Source organism: Primulina tabacum, chromosome 16, assembly GCF_025594145.1.
Source record: "Primulina tabacum isolate GXHZ01 chromosome 16, ASM2559414v2, whole genome shotgun sequence".
In the NCBI taxonomy this organism is placed as follows: Eukaryota; Viridiplantae; Streptophyta; class Magnoliopsida; order Lamiales; family Gesneriaceae; genus Primulina; species Primulina tabacum.
This window is the reverse complement of record NC_134565.1, coordinates 13,961,437-13,982,335: the sequence shown is the minus strand read 5'-3', so window position 1 is coordinate 13,982,335 and position 20,899 is coordinate 13,961,437. Positions and strand designations below refer to the sequence as shown.

Below are 20,899 nucleotides of genomic sequence, written 5' to 3'. Positions count from 1 at the left end.
TTGATTTTGATTACAAAGCAAAAGCCTTGAAAAGCTTGAGAGAAAATTCTCAAAAGTTTGATAACTCAATAATAAAATCTGAATTGTGTTCAAAATTTTCGTGCAATATCCTTTAAGACATACTCAAAAGATAACAATATCTAGTTGCCAAAATAATTAAAACTTCAAAGAACTTGTTTTGACAATCCGTGTGAAGAACAATCGACAAACGCCACAAAGATGAAAATCTTTGATAAGTTTGATTTGGTTTTCTTCTTGTGAAGAACAAAGCTAAAAACTTTGAAAATTGAGAGAACTCAATGTATTTGATATCAATATTCAATTATCTCGTTTTTGGTCATTACAATGCATTATATAATTAATAAAACCCATAAAAAGTAGTGTAGAAAGCATTAAAGAAGATAACTAGCAACTTTGACACGGAAGTTGACAATAGACCGCGGGTGCGCTGCATACTGGACCGCGGGTGCGGTGTGGCTTCGGCTAAGTTCGAATAAAAGGACCGCGGGTGCGGTCATTGTAGGAGCGCGGGTGCGCTTGCCGTCCGCGGGTGCGATCCAGGCTTGACCGCGGGTGCGGTATAGCTTCGGCAATATTCTCTTAAATTTGATTATCATGGACCGCGAGTGCAGTCCTTGAACTGGCGTGGGTGCGCTCCACCTTCGGCAATTGCACTTGAATAACATTCCAAAAACCTCCAATATTATTCCCATGATTCCCAACCTCCTCTAATTTAGACATCCAACTTGTAGGACTTCCTTGATAGCTCATCATGAGTCCTTGAAGTGCATCTTTAAACTTCTTACTTCGTCCCCTCGTTATAGGTCCTTCGGGCAACTCCAACGACTCCCATGTTTTCTTTGGTGCTTGATACACCACGTTTGCATCATTCTCCCCTTCTTTAAAAGGATTTGTCCTCAAATCTTGATCATCTCCTACATCAAACAACGAAAGATCACTAACATTAAAAGTAGAACTGACATTATACTCACCTGGTAGGTCTAATTTGTAGGCATTGTCGTTTATCTTTTCAAGTACTTGAAATGGTCCGTCACCCCTAGGTAAGAGTTTTGAACGTCGCTTTTCTGGAAATCTTTCCTTCCTTAAGTGCAACCACACCCAATCTCCCTTTTCAAAAACCATCTTTTTCCTACCCTTGTTGGCTTGCTTCGTGTATTGTAAATTCTTCTTCTCGATGTTATCCTTGACCTTCTCATGCAAACTTCTAACGAATTCAGCTTTCTTCTTTCCATCCATGTTCAACCTTTCACTCACAGGTAAAGACATCAAATCCAACGGAGTCAAAGGATTAAAACCATATACAATTTCAAATGGTGAATAATTCGTAGTAGAATGCACACTACGATTATAAGCAAACTCAACAAATGGTAAACAATCCTCCCAATTCTTTAAGTTCTTTTTAAAAATAGCACGCAAAAGTGTTCCTGACATGTAGTAGAAAACAACAATTTTGTGCCAAGTTTAGCCCATAACGTTTTCCAAAAATAACTCAAGAATTTAACATCACGGTCCGAAACAATAGTCCTAGGCATCCCATGCAACCTAACGAATTCTCTAAAGAATAGATCCTCAATGTGAGATGCATCATCAGTTTTGTGACAAGCAATAAAATGAGCCATCTTAGAAAATCTATCCACAACAACAAATATAGAATCCCTCCCCTTCTTTGTCCTAGGCAACCCCAAAACAAAGTCCATAGAAATATCAACCCAAGGTTCACTAGGGACGGGAAGTGGTGTATACAAGCCATGTGGTTGTGTTTTAGATTTAGCTTGTCTACAAGTAATGCACTTATCACAAACACTCTCAACGTCACGTTTCATGTGTGGCCAATAGAAATGTTCATGCAATGCACTTAAAGTTTTAGCCACACCAAAATGCCCCATTAAGCCACCCCCATGTGCCTCCCTAACAAGTAATTCACGAATGGATGATCTAGGGACGCACAATCTATCTTCTTTAAACAAGAAACCATGATACAAATAAAATTTGTCATGTGGACCATGCATACAAATGTTTCAAATACATTCTTAAAATCCTCATCTAACACATATAATTCCTTCACATGCTCAAACCCCAAAACTTTAGACTCCAAAGTAGAGATTAGTACATACCTCCGTGATAATGCGTCAGCCACTACATTTTCCTAACCTTGTTTGTACTTGATGATGTAGGAAAATGTACCTATGAATGCAACCCACTTGGCATGCCGCTTGTTCAACTTCTGCTGCCCCTTAAGGTACTTAAGAGACTCATGATCCGTGTGAATCACAAACTCATTAGGCCTCAAGTAGTGTTGCCACACCTCCAAAGTCCTCACAAGCGCGTACAACTCCTTGTCATACGTTAGATAGTTCAGCGCTGCTCCATTGAGTTTCTCACCAAAATACGCCACTGGTCGTCCTACTTGCATCAAAACACCACCAATACCTACACCTGAAGCATCACATTAAATTTCAAAAGTATTAGAAAAATCAGGCGAAACAAGTAAAGGCGCATTAATTAACTTTTGTTTAATAATATTAAAAAACTTCTTTTGCTCTTCGCCACAATGGAATGGAACGTTCTTCTTAATCACCGTCGTCATCGGTGCCGTCAGTGTGCTAAAATATTTTACAAACCTCCTATAGAAGCTTGCAAGACCATGAAAGATTCGAACTTGACCAACAGAAGCAGGCGTTGGCCAATCTCGAATAGCACTTACCTTGTCCTCATCCACTTGTATCCCCTGCGAACTTACCACAAAACCAAGGAAGACAAGTTTGCTTGTACAAAAATCACATTTCTTTAAATTAGCATATAAATTTTCAGCCCTTAGTGTGATTAGCACAAGTCTCAAGTGATTAACATGCTCATCCAAGTCTTTGCTATATACTAAGATATCATCAAAGTAAACAACAACAAATTTTCCTATGTATGCACGCAAGACATGGTTCATTAACCTCATAAAAGTGCTAGGAGCGTTAGTTAAGCCAAAAGGCATGACCATCCACTCATATAACCCTTACTTGTTTTTAAAAGCCGTTTTCCACTCATCACCTTCCCTCATCCTAATTTGGTGATAACCACTTTTCAAGTCAATCTTGCTAAAAATACAAGCACCATGCAATTCATCTAACATATCATCTAGTCTAGTTATGGGATGCCTATATTTGATGGTTATATTATTGGTTGCCCTACAATCTACACACATACGCCATGAGCCATCTTTCTTAGGAACTAATAAAACAGGTACAGCACAAGGAGACATGGACTCACGCACGAAACCCCTATCTAATATTTCACTTACCTGCCGTTGAAGCTCCTTGGTCTCCTCCGGATTGCTTCTACACGCTGGACAATTCGGTAATGCACTTCCGGGCACAAAATCAATTTGGTGCTCAATCCCCCTCAATGGTGGTATTCCTTGAGGTAGCTCCTCCGGAAGATGTATTTGATGGTTATATTATTGATTGCCCTACAATCTTTCTTCATTGATGTGATATTCGGAAGATATGAGTATGCATGACATGTAATGAGAGGCGCTAAATGAAAAGATGAAGTGTTGCTTGAAGAAGAAGACCGCACCCGCGGCCCTTTTGATACCGCACCCGCGGTGCATGGACAGAAAGATGGCCATTTTACAGTAGGGTCACCGCACCCGCGGTTCAAAAAAGAGTGGACCCGCGGTTGATGGACAGAGAGTTGGAAATTATTTACAGAAATGACACCGCACCCGCGGTTCAAACGTGACCGCACCTGCGTTGATGTTACCGCACCCGCGGTCGTTTAATTTTAGAAAATGAAAGGCATGCCGTGGGCACAGCGCACCCGCGGTGAAGAGTGACCGCACCTGCGGTGCTGCATGCGAGAAATCCACCTTTGTTCCTTGTTGTGACACATGGCATGTAAATATATATAGATATTGAACTGATTAGTCCTTCTCATTTCAGAATTCAGAACCGAGAGCATCTCCAACAATTCCTCAAGTTCTCCCAAAGTTATAATTGTGATTGTGTGAGATTTATACATTAAAACTTGAATCTAAATATAGATTGGGTTTCTTTCTTTGGAAGCTACAAGAAGATGTAAGTTTCATTCAATTCCAGCACCTTTTGATATATATGTGTTAGGAGAAGGAAGAATTGAGTTTCATAATATGTTCTTGAGATTATTAATATCGTAGAAACGCAACCGGATCGAAGAACGGACGTTGTATGCTATAGTTATTATTTTCCAGCATGTTTAGAGTTAACTTATGCAGACTTTGAGTACTATCATATGCTTATGATGATGATTATGAGTTGAGAAGTATGAATTGGTGATATATGTTGAGAGTTGGATTGACCGGTATCGAGAAATTACGTCGTTATGCCGTTAAATTGTACCGAGATCAAGTATTGAATTGGATATGTGTTGATTGAGATTAGAGATTGATAGAATATGTATCAACATTTCCATTTCAGATTTGATATTGACAGATTCGTCTTCGAGACTTCGACTACGACAGATTGTACGACGAAAGGTATAATTCATGTTTTGTTTGGGGAAGACACAACTCAAATGAGATTCAATTTGAGTTTCCCAACCAAATCACATACTAAAATTGTTGTTTATCTTTTGATATGAATTTGATTTGTTTATAGATTTATATTCAAATCTCTTGATAGGATGCTGTCTTGTTTATAGAATTATATTCAAGCCTTTGAGATAGGAGAGTCAGTGGGAGACTTGCCAAACTAGATGTTCGGTGGTATCGACGCTTCGGATCAGATTCACTCCGATTGTAGACATTCGATACAGACATGACCGAAGTCTAGGAATAAGACGTACAGTTACCTCGATTGGGGGGGTAGGTGACAGACAGTGACGTCTTATTCACACCGGGATCCCTAGAGTAGAGTCGAGTCGAGTCAAGACATGATTTGATTTGAATTGTATGTTTATATAGTTTGGTTTCATAGACTATGGAGCCCATTATTATTGCTTTGATTCATGATTCATGATTATGTATCAGCATGTATACATGTTTTATATTGGGATTTGTTCTCACCGGAGTTTCCGGCTGTTGTTATGTCTGTATGTGTGCATAACAACAGGTAGGGCAGGATCAGGGTCGCGACAGAGATGAGAAATGGACATAGCGTGGTGATCACGGGCGTAGCAGATGAATTAGTAGTTGTACTTTTGATATGTACTGTATTTAATTACTGGTTTGTAGAATATGAATAAAACGAGACATGTATATTATGTTTGTTGTAATGAAATGAATATAGAATTATCTTGTGCCTGAGTTGTAAACATTTGGTTAAATGTTAAAAGCAAAATTTTGACCCGTATTTTTGAACAATGATCCGACTAATCCCGCAAAGAATTGAGTTAGAGCCCGGGTCCCCACAATGTGTCACTTGCCTGTCATATTGCCATGGTCTTCCTAACAAAATATGACAAGCATGCATTGGTACCACGTCACACAATACCTCATCAACATACTTCCCAATCGAAAACGCAACCAAAACTTGTTTGTTCACCTTCACTTCAGCACCGTCGTTCAACCACTGTAGCCTATATGGTTGAGGATGTTTCAAAGTAGGCAAGCTCAATTTTTCAACCACCTCAAGACTAGCAACAATGGTACAACTTCCTCCATCTATAATAACGTTGCAAACTTTGCCACTGACAAAACATCTAGTATGGAACAAGTTTTCCCGCTGATTCGTCTCCTCTTCTTTAACTTGGGCACTCATGATACGCCTAGTCAGTAATGCCTCACCCACAACTGCTTCATATCCCTCATCAGGATCCTCTAATGCAGGCATCTCATCTTCATCCTCTCCATCATCTCCCTCACTATGAGATTCATACTTCCCATAATTATTCAACACCATCACCCTTTTATTGGGACATTGGCTAGCAATATGACCAACTCCTTGACTCCTAAAACATTTAATATCTCTAGAACAATTAATAGGAGTTTCAGGTTTACCTTGCATTCCCTGCTTAGGCGCCTCCTGTTTAATGTCAACTTTGGGCTTGACCACTACCTTGCTTTCTTCACGTTTAACAACGTTGGAACGCAAGGGTGTTGATGTATTCCCAGTTTGTGTGGTACGACCAACTCCTCTCCTTTTGAGTTGTTGCTCCACTTTTATCGCCATTTGCACCATTTCATCTAGATCCAAGTAATGTCTAAGCTCCACTTGGTCTTGAATTACTCTGTTCAAACCACACAGAAAACGAGCCATAGTAGCCTCACTATCCTCATCTATGTTTGCTCTAATCATGACTACTTCCAATTCTTTATAGTAGTCCTCAACACTCTTCACACCTTGTCTCAAAGTTTGTAACTTCTTAAACATTTCTCTATAGCAGTGATTTGGTACAAACCTCTTCCTCATTACGCTTTTCATCTCCGCCCAAGTTTCTATAGGCCTCTCATTGCATCTTCTCTTAGTGGTCACTAATTGATCCCACCAAATAAGTGCATAATCAACAAATTCAACCACGGCCAACCTAACCTTCTTTTGTTCGGAATAATGGTGACAATCAAACACAAATTCAACTCACTTTTCCCATTCTAAATAAGCCTCTGGATCCGACTTACCATGGAACGACGGAATTTTCATCTTAATGCTGCCTATGTTATTATCTTCCTTATTCCCATCATCGTACCTACCACGTAAGGCTTCTCTTCTTCCCCTACCAAATCCTCTACCTCTTCCGCTTCTACCCCAATTCTCGTTTTGGCTCTCCTCTTCTCCTTCCAAATCATAATCATTCTCCTCTTCATCCACTCTACCCAAACCTTTAGGCTTAGATTTATTTTCACTCGTACTAACTTCAAGCCTATCCAACCTCCCATATAAAGGATCCAACTCGGCCCTCAACATTCTACTTAAATGCCCAAATAACGCCTCCATTTGAACCTTAGATAACCCTTGGTTCGAACTCTCTCCTACTTCCCTCTCCATTTTAATTTCAGATTTTGTACCTGCAATAAAATGTTAGTAGAAATAAAAGATTTTCCTCACCCAAATTCTCACGATCACTCCAAAGAAAAAACACTCACCCTCAAATGTTTTTCACTAGAATTTGATAGTTCTCTGAAAGGTGTGCTCAATCTATATATATATATTATTATTATTTTTTTTATCAAACTAACAAGATTCAACTTGTGAACACTTGCAACTGTTTCACATGGATTGCACAAAAACAAGAACGACAGAATAACACAGAACAAATTTTTCGGGAATTCTGGATTATCAAAAGATGATAGAAAAAAAACGCAGATCTTAAAATAGAACAAAGGATAACAAAAAACTTGAAACACAACAAATTTTTGTTTTTGTTTTTGGTAGATATGACAATAGAAACAAAAGGATACCACAGATATGAAAACAGAATGAAATTTGAGACAAATCTGAAAAATAACAACAACGATACTTACTTGAATTCAATGAGCCAAAGCTCTGATACCAAATGATACGAATCCTCGTAAGAATGAAAGGCAAGCACGAATATATAAATCGCACCCTCAATTCAATAACATACAAGGAACGATTATTTTGTCCCGATCTTTTGAAACAAGTAACGATTTTGTGATACTCACCTCTAAGCGATTATAACTTAGCAACAAATATCAACGATAAAACAATTGAATTTCAAACGAACCTTCAAAGAACTTGTTTTGACAATCCGTGCGAAGAACAATCGACAAATGCCACAAAGATGAAAATCTTTGATAAGTTTGATTTGGTTTTCTTCTTGTGAAGAACAAAGCTAAAAGCTTTAAAAATTGAGAGAACTCAATGTATTTGATATCAATCTTCAATTATCTCGTTTTTGGTCATTACAATGCATTATATAATTAATAAAACCCACAAAAAGTAGTGTAGAAAGCATTAAAAGAAGATAACTATCAACTTTGACACGGAAGTTGACAATAGACCGCGGGTGCGCTGCATACTGGACCGCGGGTGCGGTGTGGCTTCGGCTAAGTTCGAATAAAAGGATCGCGGGTGCGGTCATTGTAGGAGCGCGGGTGCGCTTGCCGTCCGCGGGTGCGATCCTTGCTTGACCGCGGGTGCGGTATAGCTTCGGCAATATTCTCTTAAATTTGATTATCATGGACCGCGAGTGCAGTCCCTGAACTGGCGCGGGTGCGCTCCACCTTCGGCAATTGCACTTGAATAACATTTCAAAAACCTCCAAAATTATTCCTATGATTCCCAACCTCCTCTAATTTAGACATCCAACTTGTAGGACTTCCTTGATAGCTCATCATGAGTCCTTGAAGTGCATCTTTAAACTTCTTACTTCGTCCCCTCGTTATAGGTCCTTCGGGCAACTCCAACGACTCCCATGCTTTCTTTGGTGCTTGATCGACCACGTTTGCATCAAAAGTGTTTGATGAAATGCCAAAGAGAGAGTTCAAATGATTTATTGGATTGGTAGATACATAGTCAGAGATTGCATGCATGATCAATTGACCATAGGCTTATATCCCAACAGAGTATCGATTTATATCGATGGGATATAGGTACAGAGATAAAGATACTATTTAGATATCAATCCATCAGAGAAAAGAGAAATACCATCATTATTGTTATTCATGCTATGATATTTATGTTCCAGAGTTGATGGTATTTAATGTTTTCAAAGTCATGATTTTCAGAGTATGCTATGTATCCATTGCTATGTAAGAGTTCCACTTGCTGAGTTTTATACTTATTTCAGTCATTTCATGTGATGCAGATAAGAGCAACGAGCCGAGACGTTGATTGGGGCCGGAGTCATATGCATGAGAGAGGGAATGAAGAAGGCTATTTTGCTAGCGTTTGGACATGATCACAAAATGATATTTTGTATTTTGTTGCATCATTTTATTGATCATGTATATACTTTTGATTATATACTGAAATGTATTTTAAATCCTTCTTTCTTTTAAGAAAATTTTAAATTCCGCTGTGTTATTTTATAAAATCTGTCAGAGGTGTCACAATTAACAACCTCAATTTGTCCATCCGTTTGAGGATGACACGTGGTAGAAAACAATAATTTTGTGCCAAGAAGCCCACAACGTTTTCCAAAAGCAACTCAAGAATTTAACATCACGGTCAGAAACAATAGTCCTAGCCATACCATGCAACCTAAAGACTTCTCTAAAGAACAAATCCGCAATTTGAGAAGCATCATCAGTTTTGTGACAAGCAATAAAATGTGCCATCTTAGAAAACCTATCCACAACAACAAAGATAGAATCCATCCCCTTCTTTGTCCTAGGCAACCCCAAAACAAAGTCCATAGAAATATCAACCCAAGGTTCACTAGGGACGGGAAGTGGTTTATACAAACCATGTGGTTATGTTTTAGATTTAGCTTGTCTACAAGTTATGCACTTTTCACCCACACGTTCAACATCACGCTTCATATGTGGCCAATAGATGTTCATGCAATGCGCTTAAAGTCTTAGCCACACCAAAATGTCCCATTAAGCCACCCCCATGTGCTTCCCTAACAAGTAACTCACGAATGGATGATTTACGGATGCACATCCTATCTTCTCTAAACAAGAAACCGTTATGCAAATAGAATTTCTCACGTGGACCATGCATACAAGTTTCAAACACACTCTTAAATTCATTATCCAGCACATACAACTCTTCCACATGATCAAATCCCAAGATTTTAGATTCCAAGGTAGAGATCAGTACAACCCTCCGTGATAGTGCGTCGGCCACTACATTTTCCTTACCTTGTTTGTACTTGATTATGTATGGGAATGTCTCTATGAATGCCACCCACTTGGCATGCCGCTTGTTCAACTTTTGCTGCCCCTTAAGGTGCTTTAGAGACTCATGATCCGTATGAATCACAAACTCCTTAGGCCTCAAGTAGTGCTGCCACGTCCCTAGGGTCCTCACAAGTGCGTAGAACTCCTTATCATACGTGGGATAGTTCAGGGCCGCTCCAATGAGTTTCTCGCTGAAGTACGGCACCGGTCGACCTCCTTGCATTAAGACTCCACCAATACCTACAGCTGAAGCATCACATTAAATTTCAAAGGTGTTAGCAAAATCAGGTAAAACAAGTAAAGGAGCATTAATTAATTTTTGCTTAATAAGATTAAAAGACTTCTCTTGCTCCTCGCCCCAATGGAATGGAACGTTCTTCTTGATTACCGCCGTCATCGGTGCTGGCGATGTGCTAAAATCATTTACAAACCTTCTATCGAAGCTTGCAAGTCCATGAAAACTTCGGACTTGACCAACTGTAGTAGGCGATGGCAAATCTCGAATAGCACTTACCTTGTCTTCGTCTACTTGTATCCCCTGCGAGCTTACCACAAAACCAAGAAAGACAAGTTTGCTTATACAAAAGTCACATTTCTTTAAGTTAGCATATAGATTTTCAGCCCGTAGTGTGATTAGCACAAGTTTCAAGTGACCAACATGCTCATCCAAGTTTTTGCTATACACTAGGATATCATCAAAGTAAACAACAACAAATTTTCCTATGTATGCTCGCAAAACATGGTTCATCAACCTCATAAAGGTGCTAGGAGCGTTAGTTAAGCCAAAATGACATGACCATCCACTCATATAACCCATATTTGGTTTTAAATGCAGTTTTCCACTCGTCACCTTCCCTCATCCTAATTTGATGATAGCCACTCTTTAAATCAATCTTGCTAAAAATACATGCACCATGCAACTCGTCTAACATATCATCTAGTCTAGGTATGGGATGCCAATACTTAATGGTAATGTTATTGATTGCCCTACAATCTATGAACATACGCTATGAGCCATCCTTTTTAGGAACTAATAAAACAGGTACAGCACAAGGTGACATGAACTCACGCACAAACCCTCTATCTAATAACTCACTTACCTGCCGTTGAAGCTCCTTAGTGTCTCCTCCGGGTTGCTCCTATAAGCTGAACGATTCGGCAATGCACTCCCGGGTACAAAGTCAATCTGGTGCTCGATCCCCCTCAATGGTGGTAGTCCTTGAGGTAGCTCCTCCGGAAATATATCATCGAAATCTTGCAAAAGTGAAACAACTATGCTCGGAAGAGATCCGGCTATATCACTTGTGTTAAGGAGGATCTCCTTATAAACAATTAACACAAGTGGTTCATGTGTGTGCAAAAATTGTTTCAACTCACCTTTTTGGGCCATATATGTTTTCTTTTTGGCCTCTTTCCCCTCATTTTCTTTCTTCTCAATTTCTTTCCTCTCATTTTTCTTTTGTTTGGCTATCTCACTCTTTTTATCACTCTTCTTTCAGCAATTTCATTTTCATTTTCAAAGGCCATCTCACTTTTTTGTTCACTCTTTTTTTCGGCCTCGTCTCTCTTTTTCTTTTTTAATTGGTACTCCAACACTTGTTTTGGATACAATGGAAGCAATACAATGGATTCCTTCTTCAATACAAATGAGTACTTATTCTTGAACCCATCATGTGTCACCCGGCTATCATATTGCCAAGGTCTACCCAACAAGATATGACATGCATGCATGGGTACCACATCACACAAGACCTCATCCACATACTTCCCAATAGAAAAAGACACCAAAACTTGTTTGTTCACCTTCACATCCTCACAATCATTCAACCATTGAAGTCCATATGGTTGAGGATGCTTTAATGTAGGTAAACCAATTTTTCGACCATCTCACTACTAGCCACATTGGTACAACTCCCCCCATCTATAATTAGATTGCAAACCTTTTGATTTACAAAACACCTAGTGTGGAACAAGTTCTCCCTTTGGTTAGTATCCTCCGCCTTGACTTGGGCACTCATGATTCGCCTAGTCACTAATGCTTCACCTACGACCGCCTCATACCCCTCATCAGGATCCTATAACGCAGGCATCTCTTCATCATCATCACCCTCACTACGTGACTCATATTCACCATAGTCATTTAAAATCATTACCCTCTTATTAGGGCATTCACTAGCAATATGACCCAACCCTTGACACCTAAAACATCTAGTATCTCTAGCTCGAGTAAGAGGAGTTTCAGATTTACCTTGCACTCCTTGTTTAGGCGCCTCTTGTTTGGTCTCAACCTTGGGCTTGGTAACCAACTTGCTTTCATCACGTTTTGCCCCATTTGGTCGCCAAAAAGTTGACGAACTGCCACTTTGATTGGTGCGGCCAACTCCTCGCCTCTTGAGTTGTTGCTCCACTTTTACGGCCATTTGCACCATCTCGTCTAGATCCAAGTAGTGCCTAAGCTCCACTTGATCTTGTATCTCCCTGTTCAAACCACAAAGAAAACGTGCCATGGTAGCCTCACTATCCTCCTCAATATTTGCCCTAATCATGACTACTTCCATCTCCTTGTAGTAGTCCTCCACACTCTTCAACCCTTGTCTCAAAGTTTGTAACCTTTTAAACATCTCCCTATAATAGAGATTGGGCACAAACCTCTTCCTCATTACCCTCTTCATCTCATCCCAAGATTCAATAGGTCTCTCATTATACCTCCTTCTAGTGGTCACTAGTTGATCCCACCAAATGAGAGCATAGTCTAAGAATTCAACCACCGCCAACCTCACCTTCTTTTGTTCGGAGTAGTGGTGACATTCAAATACGAACTCTACCCTCTTTTCCCATTCTAAGTACGCCTCCGGGTCAGATTTCCCATGGAATGATGGAATTTTCATCTTAATACTACCCATGTTACCATCTTCCCTATTCCCATCATATCTGCCCCATATGGCTTCCCTTTTTCCTCTACCGAATCCTCTACCTCTTCCATTCCTACCCCAATTTTCATTTTGGCTCTCCTCATCTCCTCCCAAATCATACTCCTCCTCTTCTTCTACTCTACCCAAATCTTTAGACTTAGCTTTACCCCCACTAGTACTAACTTCAAGCCTACTCATACTCTCATGTAATGGCTCCAACTCAACCCTCATCATTCGACTAAAATGCCCAAAAAACGCCTCCATTTGGACCTTAGACAACCTCGGGTTCGAACTATCTCCTACCTCCCTTTCCATTTAATTTCAAACTTGTAACTGCAAGAAAACATTAGTAGAAAACAAAATGATCCTCACCCAAATGCTCACGGTCACTCCAAAGAAATTCACTCGTCTCTCCTCTCTTATTTTTTTTTTGGCTCACAACAAATACTCACCGTTCACTCCAAAGAAAATACACTCGCACTCAAGTATTTTTTTTCACTCAAATTTGATAGTATCCTCGAAAGTGGACTCAAGCTTTGTATTTGTATATCAAACAATCAAGTTTCAACTTGTGAACAATTGTGACCGACTCACTTGGACTGCGTAAATAAGAAATTCGAAGGTATATAATTTTTTTTTAATGTGAGAGGCAATTGAATATGACTCTGTAAAGGAAATTGAACAAAATACCAAAAAGAAATAACGGTGAATTTTCGGAATTTTTGTACTTTTTTTTTGGCCGAGTACCACTCGAAAATTCCAAAAAAAAATCCAAAATTTCGAGAATCACAGATCCTCGAAGGAAATTTACGAAGAACGATTTATAGAGAAAAAAATTAGATCTGAAAAATGAACGAAAGGAAAACAGATCTGATAATAGTACGAAATATAACTTACTTGAATTCAATGAACCCAAGCTCTGATACCAAATGATGTGAATCTTTGTACGAATGAAAAACAAACACGATTAAAATCGAATCGCGCCCTCAATTCAATAACGAACAAGGAATCGTTGATTTATCCCGATATTTTGAATCAAGTTTTGGAGTTGTGATATTCACCTCTAAATTATAAAAACTTAGCAATAAATATTCACGATTAAACAATTGAGAAACAGACGAACCTTCAAAGAACTTGCCCTTGACAACCCGTATGAAATCAACCGACAAACGCCACAAAGTTAAAAACTTTGATAAGTTTGATTTTGATTACAAAGCAAAAGCCTTGAAAAGCTTGAGAGAAAATTCTCAAAAGTTTGATAACTAAATAATAAAATCTGAATTGTGTTCAAAATTTTCGTGCAATATCCTTTAAGACATACTCAAAAGATAACAATATCTAGTTGCCAAAATAATTAAAACTTCAAAAAACTTGTTTTGACAATCCGTGTGAAGAACAATCGACAAACGCCACAAAGATGAAAATCTTTGATAAGTTTGATTTGGTTTTCTTCTTGTGAAGAACAAAGCTAAAAACTTTGAAAATTGAGAGAACTCAATGTATTTGATATCAATATTCAATTATCTCGTTTTTGGTCATTACAATGCATTATATAATTAATAAAACCCATAAAAAGTAGTGTAGAAAGCATTAAAGAAGATAACTAGCAACTTTGACACGGAAGTTGACAATAGACCGCGGGTGCGCTGCATACTGGACCGCGGGTGCGGTGTGGCTTCGGCTAAGTTCGAATAAAAGGACCGCGGGTGCGGTCATTGTAGGAGCGCGGGTGCGCTTGCCGTCCGCGGGTGCGATCCAGGCTTGACCGCGGGTGCGGTATAGCTTCGGCAATATTCTCTTAAATTTGATTATCATGGACCGCGAGTGCAGTCCTTGAACTGGCGTGGGTGCGCTCCACCTTCGGCAATTGCACTTGAATAACATTCCAAAAACCTCCAATATTATTCCCATGATTCCCAACCTCCTCTAATTTAGACATCCAACTTGTAGGACTTCCTTGATAGCTCATCATGAGTCCTTGAAGTGCATCTTTAAACTTCTTACTTCGTGCCCTCGTTATAGGTCCTTCGGGCAACTCCAACGACTCCCATGTTTTCTTTGGTGCTTGATCAACCACGTTTGCATCATTCTCCCCTTCTTTAAAAGGATTTGTCCTCAAATCTTGATCATCTCCTACATCAAACAACGAAAGATCACTAACATTAAAAGTAGAAGCTGACATTATACTCACCTGGTAGGTCTAATTTGTAGGCATTGTCGTTTATCTTTTCAAGTACTTGAAATGGTCCGTCACCCCTAGGTAAGAGTTTTGAACGTCGCTTTTCTGGAAATCTTTCCTTCCTTAAGTGCAACCACACCCAATCTCCCTTTTCAAAAACCATCTTTTTCCTTCCCTTGTTGGCTTGCTTCGTGTATTGTAAATTCTTCTTCTCGATGTTATCCTTGACCTTCTCATGCAAACTTCTAACGAATTCAGCTTTCTTCTTTCCATCCATGTTCAACCTTTCACTCACAGGTAAAGACATCAAATCCAACGGAGTCAAAGGATTAAAACCATAGACAATTTCAAATGGTGAATAATTCGTAGTAGAATGCACACTACGATTATAAGCAAACTCAACAAATGGTAAACAATCCTCCCAATTCTTTAAGTTCTTTTTAAAAATAGCACGCAAAAGTGTTCCTGACATGTAGTAGAAAACAACAATTTTGTGCCAAGTTTAGCCCATAACGTTTTCCAAAAATAACTCAAGAATTTAACATCACGGTCCGAAACAATAGTCCTAGGCATCCCATGCAACCTAACGAATTCTCTAAAGAATAGATCCGCAATGTGAGATGCATCATCAGTTTTGTGACAAGCAATAAAATGAGTCATCTTAGAAAATCTATCCACAACAACAAATATAGAATCCCTCCCCTTCTTTGTCCTAGGCCAACCCCAAAACAAAGTCCATAGAAATATCAACCCAAGGTTCACTAGGGACGGGAAGTGGTGTATACAAGCCATGTGGTTGTGTTTTAGATTTAGCTTGTCTACAAGTAATGCACTTATCACAAACATGCTCAACGTCACGTTTCATGTGTGGCCAATAGAAATGTTCATGCAATGCACTTAAAGTTTTAGCCACACCAAAATGCCCCATCAAACCACCACCATGTGCCTCCCTCACAAGTAACTCACGAATTGATGACTTAGGAATGCACAATCTATCTTCTCTAAATAAAAACCCATTATGCAAATAAAATTTGTCATGTGGACCATGCATACATGTTTCAAATATCTCCTTAAAATCCTCATCCAACAAATACAACTCTTTCATATGTTCAAATCCCAAGATTTTCGAATCCAAGGTAGAGATTAATACGTACCTCCGTGATAGTGCATCAGCCACTACATTATCCTTACCTTGTTTGTATTTGATTATGTAGGGAAATGTACCTATGAATGCCACCCACTTAGCATGCCGCTTGTTCAGTTTCTGTTGTCCCTTAAGGTACTTTAGAGACTCATGATCGGTATGGATCACAAACTCCTTAGGCCTCAAGTAGTGTTGCCACATCTCCAAAGTCCTCACAAGCGTGTACAACTCCTTGTCATACGTTGGATAGTTCAGCGCTGCTCCATTGAGTTTCTCACTAAAGTACGCCACTGGTCGTCCTCCTTGCATCAAAACACCACCAATACCTACACCTGAACCATCACATTCAATTTCAAAAATATTAGAAAAATCAGAAAAAACAAGTAAAGGCGCATTAATTAACTTTTGTTTAATAATATTAAAAGACTTCTCTTGCTCTTCGCCCCAATGGAATGGAATGTTCTTCTTAATCACCGCCGTCATCGGTGCCGCTAGTGTGCTAAAATCTTTTACAAACCTCCTATAGAAGCTTGCAAGACCATGAGAGCTTCGAACTTGACCAACAGAAGCAGGCGTTTGCCAATCTCGAATAGCACTTACCCTGTCCTCATCCACTTGTATCCCCTGCGAACTTACCACAAAACCAAGGAAGACAAGTTTGCTTGTACAAAAATCACATTTCTTTAAATTAGCATATAAATTTTCAGCCCTTAGTGTGATTAGCACAAGTCTCAAGTGATTAACATGCTCATCCAAGTCTTTGCTATATACTAGGATATCATCAAAGTAAACAACAACAAATTTTCCTATGTATGCACGCAAGACATGGTTCATTAACCTCATAAAAGTGCTAGGAGCGTTAGTTAAGCCAAAAGACATGACCATCCACTCATATAACCCGTACTTGGTTTTAAAAGCCGTTTTCCACTCATCACCTTCTCTCATCCTAATTTGGTGATAACCACTTTTCAAGTCAATCTTGCTAAAAATACAAGCACCATGCAACTCATCTAACATATCATCTAGTCTAGGTATGGGATGCCTGTACTTAATGGTTATGTTATTGATTCCCCTACAATCTACACACACATACGCCATGAGCCATCTTTCTTAGGAACTAATAAAACAGGTACAACACAAGGAGACATGGACTCATGCACGAAACCCCTATCTAATAATTCACTTACCTGCCGTTGAAGCTCCTTGGTCTCCTCCGGATTGCTTCTATACGCTGGACGATTTGGTAATGCACTTCCGGGCACAAAATCAATTTGGTGCTCAATCCCCCTCAATGGTGGTATTCCTTGAGGTAGGCTCCTCCGGAAATATATCATCAAACTCCTGCAAAAGGGAAACAACAATACTCGGAAGATTTCCGACTATATCACTTGTGTTAAAGAGAATCTCTTTGTAAAGAATCAACACAAGTGTATCATGTGTGTGCAACAATTTTTTCATGTCACTCTTTTGGACCATATATATTTTCTTTTTGGTCTCTTTCCTCTCATTTTCTTTTTCCTCATTTTTCTTTTGTATGACTATCTCAATTTTTTTATCACTTTTGTTTTTAGCCATTTCATTTTTCTTTTCAAAGGCCATCTAACTTTTTAATTCACTCTTTCTTTCGGCATCATCTCTCTTCTTTTTTTTCAATTGGTCATCCAACACTTGTTTTGGGGACAAAGGAAGTAAAACAATGGGTTCTTTCTTGAGTACAAAAGAATATTTATTTCTAAACCCATCATGTGTCACTTGCCTATCATATTGCCATGGTCTTCCTAACAAAATATGACAAGCATGCATTGGTACCACATCACACAATACCTCATCAACATACTTCCCAATCGAAAATGCAACCAAAACTTGTTTGTTCACCTTCACTTCAGCACAGTCGTTCAACCACTGTAGCCTATATGGTTGAGGATGTTTCAAAGTAGGCAAGCTCAATTTTTCAACCATCTCAAGACTAGCAACATTGGTACAACTTCCTCCATCTATAATAACGTTGCAAACTTTGCCACTGACAAAACATCTAGTATGGAACAAGTTTTCCCGCTGATTCGTCTCCTCTTCTTTGACTTGGGCACTCATGATACGCCTAGTCACTAATGCCTCACCCACAACTGCTTCATATCCCTCATCAGGATCCTCTAATGCAGGCATCTCATCTTCATCCTCTCCATCATCTCCCTCACTATGAGATTCATACTCCCCATAATTATTCAACACCATCAGCCTTTTATTGGGACATTGGCTAGCAATATGTCCAATTCCTTGACACCTAAAACATTTAATATCTCTACGATTAATAGGAGTTTCAGGTTTACCTTGCATTCCCTGCTTAGGCGCCTCCTGTTTAATGTCAACTTTGGGCTTGACCACTACCTTGCTTTCTTCACGTTTAACAACGTTGGAACGCCAAGGTGTTGATGTATTCCCAGTTTGTGTGGTACGACCAACTCCTGTGGGGACCCGGACGCTAATCATCTTTTTAATCATCTTTGGGATTTAATTATCAATTAAGATAAACAGGGTCTAAAAATTTTTCTTTTTTTTTTTTAAAATGTAAGTGCGGAACGTAATGGAATTAAATAATATACATATCAGTATAAAAGTACAATAATGTACAACAATTATTCAAACTAGTCTAAGGTTCAACTACTAATTTCTAGTATTAAGCCAAGTCTACATCCAAGTCCGGAATCACCACTCTAATCTCGATCTCTTAATCCTCTTGACCCTGATCCTGTCCCACCTGTTGTCATGCACACATACAAAACAAGACAACAGCCGGATAACTCCGGTGAGACTAAATCCCAGTATAAATAATGTATACATGCAGTTAACTGAATTAACATAAAGACATGAATTATATCTTATCACATGTCGCATAATCAAACAACATGTATCAAAATCAAACTTATCAAACAGAATTCATATCTGAAAAATTTCTGTATACAAAAATCACATTTCTCAGAATATTCCATTCAATCTTCAGTTATTCGATTCAATCAATCAGATGCTGCGAATATATCAAAATATCATAGATACAACGAGCATGAAATCATCAGAATATCTCTGAACATACTGAAACATGCCCAAAAAGAAACACTAAATCAGATGTAACTCCTGGTCGGTACTCTTCTACTGATCTTTCAATTCTTTCAATTTTTTTTTCAATTCATTCAGTGTCATTCTGGACATTTAATATCATTCTGTACTGAATTCTAAAACAATATACAGTACCTGGTCTCAATTCAATTCTGAAATCTATCTTTCTTATATAAAGCAAATCTGAAATCTTATCTGGGCAAACATCAGCCAACTCGTACATCACTGGCAAATCTGCCAATGCTAGACTCGACTTTAGTACATCTACTGAATACATAAGGATACCATATGTTCCTTTCTGTATCGATCGAGTCATAGACAACACACAGATATCAAGGAATTCTGAATCTAGAATCCTTACCGTGAAATCTCTACTCATCAGCCATATCTGGTCTGAATCTTATATTCTCCTAAAAGGAATCTATAATAGTTCTGTACTTGTTCAGCATATTAATATCAATAATGCAGTCAAATCAGAAAACACAAGTACATCATAATTTAACTCGATCTCATTCTTATCTTACTGTAGTTTACGATATTTTACAGAAATCTCTGATATCAATATTTCCCCCAAAAGTAATGAAATTTATACTACAGTACAATCAAACCCAACATATAGGGCATATCTCATTGCAATTCAGTCAAAGATAATCTTAGAGAATGCATTAGTATGTATCAATACCTATGCAATATAATTATAAAAGAACAGTACTTGCCACTATATCATCAAGTGTGCTTTGGGTCTGTTCCTCGATCACCACAACCAGATGGTCCAGCTCCCTGAAATCTGCGGGAACCTCTCTGTGGACAGACTCTCGCAAAATGTCCAGACTGTCGACAGATATGGCAACTACCAGTCACTCCCTGGCATTGCTCCGTGGGATGTCTTCCTCCGCACATTCTGCAGTAAACTCCAGTATAACTCGAGCTCGAACAACTGGAACTAGAGGAACCACTCCCTAACTTCTTGAATGGCTTCTTTCGAGCTCTCAGCAAATCTTGCTTTCCACTCGTGCTGCCGCGATCAAATCGGAGAGGGGATTGCTGTATCAGGGGTTGCATCGCACACACCCTTTTTAGTTGTCTAATCAAACTCGCCTCCGCTCTCTTCGCTTTACTCAAGGCATCAGCAAAATGATAAGGTCGCTGCATATTCATCAATGCAACTACCTCCGAGTTCAATCCTCTGATGAACTGATCCACTACAGCTTTATCATTCCCAATTACCTGAGGAGCAAAACACAATAGAGTAGAGAATTTCGCAACATATTCTTCAATATTCAGTTGGCCTAGTCTCAAATTCTCAAATTCTGCTTTCTTGTCCTCTCGGTACGAAACCGAGAAAAATCTTCGATAAAATTCAGTTCTGAATATTTCCCACGAAATCACTGTACCTCTCTGTTCTAGCATTCTTTTACTTGTAATCCACCAACTCCTGGCAGTCTCTCGTAACTGGTGAAATATCAGTTTAATTCTCTGCTCATCTGAATAATCAAGTAAATCAAACAGTATTTCTATGTCATCAAACAAGTTCTCACAATTTTCAGACGTCTCGGTACCACTCAGAATCGGCGGCTGAAATAACTGAAATTCTTTCAACTGTATTACTACCCCTTTCTGAAATTCTCCGTGGAGGTATATCTGCTTATCAAAACATTAGTACTCAAATACTACAAATACATTCCACTCTTTATCTGATCATCTTAATGCTGATCATGAATCAGATCTGATTCATACTCAATAATACATAATACCAACTC

General features: G+C 38.9%; 1 protein-coding gene across 1 annotated transcript in view; it reads right to left on the bottom strand.

The window, feature by feature from the left end:
* Nucleotides 1–18,362, bottom strand: part of LOC142528360 (uncharacterized) — a 41,275-nt gene extending 22,913 nt beyond the window's left edge. The window contains 8 exon segments of the mRNA XM_075633401.1: nucleotides 14,650–14,835; nucleotides 14,897–15,246; nucleotides 15,564–15,601; nucleotides 15,603–17,114; nucleotides 17,117–17,137; nucleotides 17,216–17,338; nucleotides 17,340–17,522; nucleotides 17,658–18,362. Of these exon segments, the coding sequence (XP_075489516.1) occupies nucleotides 14,650–14,835; nucleotides 14,897–15,246; nucleotides 15,564–15,601; nucleotides 15,603–17,114; nucleotides 17,117–17,137; nucleotides 17,216–17,338; nucleotides 17,340–17,522; nucleotides 17,658–18,362 (3,118 nt within the window).
* Nucleotides 18,363–20,899: the final 2,537 nt, after the last annotated feature.